Raw genomic sequence first — 9,969 nt, 5'->3', positions numbered from 1 at the left:
CGAAGTAAACAAATTTAAAGGGCCCATATTAAGGAAAATCTAATTCAATAATAATAATAAGTCTGGTTCCATTGACTTACATTAAAAGCAAAGTAGGTTTTTTCCTTCCCCTGTAAAGTTACCATTTTGGAGATACAAGGTTTTCTTCCGACAACAGCAATATATTAATATTGTTTTTATATTTTATAATATTTTAATAAAGTAGTGTTGACAGGCTTAAATATCAATGCGTTTCACTCTGGCTCCTCTAACATAACATGTTTTCCACTTACAGTCTTATGCAAAGTTTTGGCATCCTGGTCCTCTACAGAGAATACACTTAAATATGACATTTTCCAACAAATGTTATTGTGCAGGTTCTATTTAAAAATAAAATGATCTAATAAAACACAAAATGTGGCACGTGCCCAAACTTTGACACATTCTATGACACGTTCTATGGTCTCCAATATGTTCACTCTGCAAGAAGCAGAGTGGAGTGGTATGAAGAATGTGGTATGAGGCTGTGGGTATGGCATGTGTCCAGTGCAGGAGATTGAAGTCTAAACATCTCTGAGTCTGGGTTCCTCTGCTTGTTTTGCTTGTGAAGGTGGAGGAGCGTGCCAGAATGGACTTCAGGGTGAGCTTGCTGCTTCTGTCTCTAGCTGCGGTCATGGTGTCTGGCCAGAGGAGACGCCCTGTTAAAGAGGAATGGAATTATCGTGAAGGCTGTAAGCTCCTTTTCTTTTTCTTGTAATCCAAATGAGTGTCCGGTGCATATTACTCATTGATTCACAGCATTGTGCTCCCTTAAACTTCCAAACTTCTACTAGCCATTCCGACAACTTAATAATAACTCAGTCATTTTGCATGGTTTTCTGTGTAATTCTGTGTAAAGCCTTAGGATGGCTCAGGTCCATTTAACCCTTGTGTGGTGTTGATGTGTTTGGTACTCAGTGGTCTGGTGGACCCACCACATTATTGTTGTTTAAATCATTACAGCCATAACAATTTATATGAAAATACCAGATGTTTAAAATATCACAAGTGTCCAGCGTAGGGTTCTCCTTTAGCAGCTGTAGCCAGTCAGCAGCCTGTCTATGTTGTCCATCCTCACACACACACAAACACACACACACACACACACACACTAACAGCAGGCCATGTAGGAGGAGAACAGAGTGAAGGACACAGCACCTCCACACTTTTACTCCCCGCAGGTTCACCCAACCCCACATGTGTAATATAAATGTGTGGGGGGTGAACAGTGTGAAGACACTGAAAATGGGTTATTTTATATGATCTTCACAGAAAATAAGGACAAGAAATCTGAGGTTGAAATAATAATAAATCTCATCAGTTTTTCTTTTAATCTCACTGAAAATGGGTCCCACAGAACCGAACACCACACAAGTGTTAAAGGGTTAACAGGCCTTTGTTTATTATATATTTTGTTCAGTGTGTTTTCACTCAGAACGGTCATCAATACTCAGTTTACATGGTAATAAAATGGAACGTTCTAATGTGTTTGGCCTTTGGGTCTCCAGCGGAGAAAGTGAACATGCGAGGCGTGGCCAACCTGACTCAAGTTCTGGATGACTGGAGGTTTGATATCCTGAACAGAATCAAGGGTCTTCTACAGAATGACCACCAGACCCTGTTGCCGGACTACTCCAGGTAGAATTAAGGATGGGCTAAAAACTGTGGACACCACATACTATCACAATATTTTATACAGAGGACATTTTACATGTCACAAAGTATCAAAACCTTTAACGCCAGAAAACCAAAAGGTTCCACCTTTATGGTTTTTGGTATCTGCTCAAGATTGGTAACAGAACCCACTGTGTTCTCCTCTGCAGCTGAAAACAACAACAATTTAGCAACTTCTTTACACTTTCCAGTGAATATGAGGTCAGCGCTATTATATCACCAACAAATGCACCAAAGTATAGACTACACTCTGTAAACATGGCTCTTCAAGGGTTCTTTAGTAAGGAACATAGAACTATTCAATACTTAGGTTCTTCAAATGGGATGGAAGATGTGTTGTATATGGTTCTATATAGAACCTTTTTTGAAAATGGTTCCATATAGCGCTTAAAAGGGTTCTGCTATCATTATAAGCTTGACATTGTAACAATAGCAGAACCTTTTTTGGTGCTGTGTAGTACCATAAATATTGCATTCTCCGTCCGTCTGTAGAACCATTTCACCATGTAAAGAACAGCATGCAAATGGTTCTATATAGAACTCATGGTTCTAAACAGTTTTTACATGGCACAAAGTATCAAAACCTTCAACGCCAGAAAACCGAAAGGTTCCACCTTGCTTTTTGGTATGTACTTAAGATTGGTAACAGAACCCACTGTGTTCTCCTCTGCAGCTGAAAACAACAACAATTTAGCAACTTCTTTACACTTTCCAGTGAATATGAGGTCAGCGCTATTATATCACCAACAAATGCACCAAAGTATAAACTACACTCTGTAAACATGGTTCTTCAGGAGTTCTTTAGTAAAGAAAATGGTTCTATTCAGAACCATACAGAACCATTCAGTACTTAGGTACTTCAAATGGGATGGAGGATGTGTTGTATATGTTTCTATATAGAACCTTTTTTGAAAATGGTTCCATATAGCGCTTCAAAGGGTTATGCTATCAATATAAGCTTGACATTGTAACAATAGCCGAAGCTTTTTTGGTGTTATGTACCATAAACATTGCATTCTCCATCCATCTTTAGAACCATTTCACCATGTAAAGAACCGCATACAAATGGTTCTATATAGAACTCATGGTTCTAAACAGAACCATTCCCTTTACTAAAGAACACTTGAACCATCTTTTTTAAGAGTGTAGCGCGGTATGTTGATGTATCTATTGCTATTTTTTAGACTCTTTGTAAAGAGTTTGTTAAGGATAATGAATGAGCTACTCAGGAAGACAATGCTAATGTTTTTAGCATCAATGCTAGCGGTTTAGCATAGTTTGTTGTGGAAACATAAGCTAGCGAGGAGGCTAACCCTGCTGCTATCAGCATGTATGCTTGTGGCCGGAGAATATTTCTGCTCAGATTTTCTCTCTCAGAGAAGATTATAAGCTTTGTTTGATTCGACACATGATTCTGTGTAATTTTAGATATTTCTGAACTCTGTACTGTATTATTTACTGTCAGCAACTAACTGTTAGAGAGAAAAATGAAAGCTGTGCTTGAATCTACACATCTGTCTATGCAAATATAGACATTTGTAAGTGTGTTGGCAAAGACCACCCTGCTGAAAAAAACAGCAGACCAGCAGCCATTCCATACTGGTCTAAGCTGGTTTATGTTGGTTTATGCTAGTAAGTAAGTAAGTAAGTAAAGTTTATTTATATAGCGCTTTTTACAACAGGTGTTGTCACAAAGCAGCTTTACAAGGAAGTCAGCATTACAGAAAGAAATCAGGGTCCAAGCCCCCATGAGCAAGCCAGAGGCAACAGTGGCAAGGAAAAACGTCCTAAGAAACAGGAAGAAACCTTGTGGGTCAGGTTGTGAGGGTGAGGTTTGCACGGCGTAGTACAGCATGGAGCTTGATGGTGGTCAAGCCGGTCCAGAGGGCTGGCGAGCAGTGGCACCCAATCAAGGCAGAAGAGGCAGCAGCATCAGATGCACAGGATGGGTAGCTGTTCAACTCGGCAAAGGAAAGAAAGAAAGGAAAGGAAAATCACACAGAGAGTCAGTTCTGTAATGGGTGACTAGTGCTGGTTTAGCTGGTTACCCAGCACAGTCATTCTGGTTGACCAGCATAACAGCAAGGTTTTGTTCCGCTGCTGTCGGAACAAAACCTTGTATCGCCAAAATGATAACTTTACAGGAGAAAGACAAAACCTACTTGACTTGTAATGTAGGTCAATGGAACCAGACTTTTTTCCAAATAATTTTGGGGCATTTATTTTGGCCTTTTTATAATGAAATTTATACACATTGTCAAAGGCAACAGGCATTTTTAAATTATGTAAAAAACTGAAAAACGACAAAAATGGAGATACAAGGTTTTGTTCCGATAGCAGCAATATGCTGGTTTTGGTGGTGACCAGCCATGCTAGTCAATGCTGGTGTTTCCAGTAGGGCAGTGCAGTATATTGTTTCATATCAGCCAAATTAGATGCTTTAGAGTGATTATGAAGGTCTCTCAGGAACATGGAAAATGAACTAGAACTAGAACCATAAATTCCTGTTGGTTGCCCTTTAGGTCAGTTCTTGTTTTTGACAGTGTATTAAGCCCATTGATAGCCTACTAGGATATCAAAATGCATGATTGTCATATATCATCCCTTCTGAAAAAATTGGCATATCACAGACCTTTGCAATTGTTGCAATAGAATCATACTGTGGCTTAAGTATCGTGATAGTATTATATCATCTGGCTTCCAGTGTTTCCTACATAACATGTGCTTTTCATTTATTCCTGACTCAAATATTCATCATCACTTAGCGTTTAGATAAACATTCTTTGTTTATTATGCACAGAAAACATGGCAGGGACAGAAAATTGCTAGTTTGGGGTGCACACTAATGCCAGGACTGAGTTCCTGGATTTATTTTAGAGCAGACCATCTCATTATGTCTGAAAAACACTTGGAAACTTTTGCAGACTTTTACATGCTCAATCAGAAACTTCCAGACTCCTTATGGTTTGGACTCCATTCAAGCCCCTGTCCCTCACGGCACACGGCCAGCAAATCATAAACCCAGTCATGGTCAGACTCAGGCCTTTTACCAATGGTGGGGAATACATTAAAAATAGAACAAAACCATTCTTAAAGACATTTTCACCATAGACAGTATCACAATATTTAGGTTTTCTAACAGAGTGCACCAGCAAAACAGCAGAAACACGTTCATAAAAGGCTATAAATCAATGTTTGAAAAATTAAAGGGCCCATCTCCTGCATTTATACTGGTATTTGAAACACTTATGATGTCTGAGCTGTTTTGTGCACCAAAAATAGTTAATAATTTAATAATAATAATTTATTTTCACATGACCATTTCCCAACCTCTCTTTAAGCAGACTGTTTTGTTACTGTGCCTTTAAGGCTGATATATGTAAATGATCTCTGTTCTGATTGGCTGCCCTGTATTGCTCCTCATGGCACAAGCTTGAAAGCAGTTTAGAATAAATCTGAATAATAATAATAGTAAGAAGAAGAAGAAGAAGAAGAAGAAAAGAAGATGATGTCATAATGGACTGCCATCCAATCAGCTATGAGTTACTATGCATTTTTAATGCATGCAGTTGTTTATTGTTCTTAAAAGGGGAACTCCACTGCTTTTTCAAAATTTCTGCATATATAAATAAATTGTTAATATGTAAACAAAGTCATTCAGAGTGGTTTTATATGATATGCTCAGTTCTAGAAAAACTTACTAAGTCAGAATTGTTCACAGTGGTGGTGATAGGAACCAGACGTCCACCTCTAAAAGCTCCCTTATAGAAAATTATTACATGAAATGGTTATGAATTCACAGCCTGATGTTTTGAGAACATATTGTTTGAAATCTTTTTGTGTTGGAGAGGTACATGCAGGGACTGTTTTACCATCATCATTGTTACATATAAGAGCTCAGAAAACACGTGTAGGTTCACTGGTGGTTTTGGATAGTAAATAAAATGGCTATATTTGTGTTGTAGTCATGGTGACCCCTGGTTCCCATCACCACCACTGTGAAGACATCTGAACCATTTCACACCAAACCACTCTGAGTGACTCTGTTCACATCTCAACCACTGAATTATGCAGAAACCTCAAGTGTTGCTCAGAAAAGCATTATCAGTATTGTGATGTACTTTACAACACTGCTTTAATGACGATGCCGCCCACCTCTTCTCATCCTCCTGCCTTTATTAATGACCTTTTCAGGATCCAGCCTCTCTCAGAGGCCTTGGATGACCTGTACAAGGAGTTCAATGCTCTGAAGGCTCACCTTGGCGACCTGACGGAGAAGTTTGGGCCCATTGAGACTTTCATTGACGAGCTGAAGGCGGAAAAGGCCGCCAGAGGTACAACCGGAGCTACAACTGGTGAAGCGCCCGGAGCTGCGGGTTTCCCCCCATTTCGGAGGAGAATCATCAAGAAGAAAACTCCAATCTCGTGAAAGCGAGGAGCTTTCTGAGAAATCCCAGATAGAGCTGGCACTCTCTCCGAAGCCGTAGACAGCAAATCACCTTGATATACGTTTGTATGATGCTTTATTTTCCGTAGAGCTTCTCAGTCTTTTTAGCATCTTGTTACTGCATGTTGCTGGGAAACTGGTGATATACAATATGCTGACCGAGGTAAAATTGCCCCCGCTCCCCCACACCCCACACCACACACCCCCCTACCCCACACCCCCACCCCTTTTTGTTTTTTTGTGGTTTTGCTGTAAGCAAAAGCCCCAGTTGGGGAGTGTAGAAGTCTACAATAAGAGCATGCATGGAGTAGCTGGTAGGCTATGTAGTAGGTTATGATAGCACAGTGTATACATCATCTCAGATTATGCTATATATGTATATATATCTTTATATGTGTACGAGTTATCACCATCTACAATTATATACTTTGATATCATAAATATTGTCACTGTCAAATCAAAATCTCACCTTCGATTTGTAGTTTTTGGCACCATCTGAAAACAGCAGCTGCCCTTTACATTGAACATTTCATGAAAAGGACCAATAGAAAAGGTCCAAAATAGAATCTGGTTAAACATTAAAGGGTCCATATTATGGAAAACCAAATCTCACTTTCTGAAATAAATTTGATCTAGAATATAAACATTGTAAACGTTTTAAAAGTGCTCTGCTCACTCCCCAGTCCATACAGTCCATATATGGAAACTAGGCTGCAAAAAACAGCCTGTTTTGAAACCATTGTTTTTGTGATGTCACAACAAACCAGTGCATTTCATCTGTCCGCCTGAAGTTACAATCTATCACATTGAAGTTATAAGGAGTGTTTCAGCCTTGGCTGCTTATTGAGGCACACTACAGATCAACCATTCGGAACAGAGCTCATTTACATATGTCAATCTTAAAGGCACAATTATGAAAACAGCCTGTTTAATTCTAAGGAATAAAGTGAGCTTGGAAAATGGTCAGGGGAAAAAATAAACGATGACACAAAACAACACAGATTTCATAAAAAAGGTGAATGTGGGCCCTTTAATGAGGTTTTGTCTTGACAGTGACAACATGCAAAACGCAGTAAATCCAATTTAGATGACACGAAAACAAGCATTGCAAACAAGGTATATGGAAAAATCCTAAGTGACTCATAACGACCAATGACATGCCTGTTCTAACACGCACGGCACGTTTCTGATATATGAGCTAATTATTTTATTAGAAACATCACTTTTACACCTGTCTAGAGAGCATGGTAATGTGGTGCTTAATGTCTTCTGGCTCATAATTGCAGTCTTGCATAAGCTACAAATAAAGTGTCATTTGCATATATTATCTGTGAGTAATATGTTGAGAAACAGCATCAAACAAGCGTCATTTTGTCTACATCGAATTACCCTTTCCCTCGTTCTCTGTGAGCGTTCTAAACACCTGCAGATGTTTAGCTACTGGAGGGCTGGATCATTAGGTAAGTTGCTCCCACATGATCAGAAACAGTTGCTATGCAGGTGAAGAGAGGTTTCTGCTATTTTCCCATATTCATATGGGTGATTTCATTCTCTGAGACCCATTTCAAGGTTTAGACCAGGGGTGTGGAACTCAACCACTGAAAGGGCCAAATTAAAAATCTTAACAAATCTGTTTTTATTTCATTTTTACTTAACATTTTGCCATGACCTGAACTGGACATTGTGTATTGAAAAGTATACAAAAACTGAACTATTCAAAGATAATTTTAACCATTTATGCTCATGGGTATATTTCAGTTTTTCCATCTGAATGTTCATGCCCAAATCGTAAGGCTAATTATTCAGTAACTGCATGAAATATTTTTTTTTGTATAAGCTCCCTCCAAATTAACAGAACATGTGTTTTATGATCACACATATTAATTTATGTTTACAATTTACTGCTGAAAGCCAAAAATCTTAGACGCTCTTTGTATTATTTTATAAAAATCATTTTTACAGAGCAGATCACTGAAGAGACGCCATCTGTTTATAGGTTATAGCCCAGATTTGTGGAAAAATGAGTCGACTTTAGTTCAGCTTCTTTTATTATAAGGGTTTAAAACTACATCACCCATCTATTTGACTGGAAAGAAGACAGTTACAGCTCTCATATGACCCCCACCTTTTGAATGAAGCTTATGAAATATGAAAGTTATGAAGTAAAGAATTTGACGAAGTGTGTTTTGGAACCACCGGTGATCCCAAGGAGTTAAAGAGGTTCAATAAAAAAATGTTTTTTATTGATAGGTTTTAAATGCCTATTTGCTTAAATTAGACACCAGGCATCTTTTATCTTTGTGTAACCTCTGGCCTATAGAAGGGGGTCAGAGTGCACATTATATTGCAGTGCTTGCTGGGAATTGTAGTGCAGCTGATGGTGAAACGGGCTAATAATAATAGAAAATGAAAATAATTTCATGAGCCGAACAGGATTGTGCCACGGCCCTGACTTGGCCCGTAGGCCTTGTGTTTGACACATGGGGTTCAGACAGAGTGTAAATCAGTGGTAAACTATGACTATTAGAGCTAAGTCCTGAGTTTAGGCCATAAATGTGAAATCTTAGCCAGTGCTAACTTCTGCTAGTACCCCTGTGGGATTGGGAAGCTGATGAATCATTTGAGAATTTTTGGCCGCTCTAGATTAAACATGTGCACTTGAAGCTTTTAAGACATTCCATATGTTTTATGTGAGCCTTGTAACAGACATTAACATATTTTAGCTTGTATCAGTTTTACAGTGACTCTTTCAGTAAGGAGCCCTCAAATAGAGCTGCTGCCACTGATTTCCATTCCTAACAACTACCTGGAACAACTAACTGAACTTCCAAAAGGCCTAGGATATATTCGAGATTAACTGAGCCTCGCCTTGGTGGTTGGCAGGAGTAGCTGGTTGAAGTTGGAGAAGGAGCTGTCAAGTCAGACAGTTTTACCAGCAGTAACCATGTGAGCCAGCTGTCGCTGGGTTCACATAACATATATAAAATTTCTTTGAAGAATATACATTTGAACTTCACATGTGAAATTAATAAGCACATTTACTGAACATACGAGCTGTATTCAACACAATTTTGTTTACATGGTTGTGGGCAGAGCTTCTGACCGATGATGATACCATGATAAATGCAAAAGTATGAAACTGATAAAAAGAAATGAACTAAAAACTACAGACATGTATTTTTTTGTTTCAAAGAAATCATCAGGTCTTCTTGCCATTTTTATCCGCCTGTATGAAAAGTTTTCAGGCCGAAGTGCCAGCGAGAAAATTCATTTTGCACTCAGACCTAAAGCCATCTTTGAATGCTGCAAAGGTTGTAATGCTTGTTCTCCACCACCAGAGGGAAACCTACACCTGCGGCTCTATAAAACAGAAAGCTGAAACTGGTTAAAGGAATATTTTGTTGCATTTGAACCAAATCTCTATCTGCCAGAGTCAGTTAGGTTGGACAATAACTTCCCTGCGCTTAGAAAAGAACATAGAACCCATTGACTCACAATACACTCATAGTAGAAGTCAATGGGCAGGTGCTTCTAATGAAAGTGAGTTTCAAGTCAGCAGGTTTTTTTGGCATTTTGCTAAGCAGTGTTTGAAAAATGTAATCCAATACAAATGACTAATTACTTTCCTCAAATTATAGTGATATGACTTTATTAATCTCGCAGCTCATTATTTTACTTTTATGTTACACTTTAATACCCAAACTGGAACGTTTAAGAGAAATTCCAACAGTCATTTTCAGGTCTTATTTAGAAAGAAACAGCCAATCGCAGCAAACATCACTTAAAAGGTGTCTGTGCCTTTGAATAACAAAGCCAGTTATGCTTTATTA

General features: G+C 38.6%; 1 protein-coding gene across 1 annotated transcript in view; it reads left to right on the top strand.

The window, feature by feature from the left end:
* The window catches only part of si:ch211-76l23.4, an 8,180-nt gene extending 714 nt beyond the window's left edge, over window positions 1-7,466 (top strand). Inside the window, exons 2-4 of the mRNA XM_036590339.1 lie at window positions 590-710; window positions 1,527-1,656; window positions 5,887-7,466. Coding sequence (XP_036446232.1) covers window positions 608-710; window positions 1,527-1,656; window positions 5,887-6,121 — 468 coding nt within the window. The 5' untranslated portion in view covers window positions 590-607 and the 3' untranslated portion in view covers window positions 6,122-7,466. The remainder of the gene's footprint in view (window positions 1-589; window positions 711-1,526; window positions 1,657-5,886) is intronic.
* Window positions 7,467-9,969: the final 2,503 nt, after the last annotated feature.

This window comes from Colossoma macropomum, unplaced genomic scaffold (genome assembly GCF_904425465.1).
Source record: "Colossoma macropomum unplaced genomic scaffold, Colossoma_macropomum, whole genome shotgun sequence".
NCBI lineage: Eukaryota > Metazoa > Chordata > Actinopteri > Characiformes > Serrasalmidae > Colossoma > Colossoma macropomum.
Note: the sequence above shows the minus strand (reverse complement) of the source record. Positions and strands in the feature narration are given on the sequence as shown.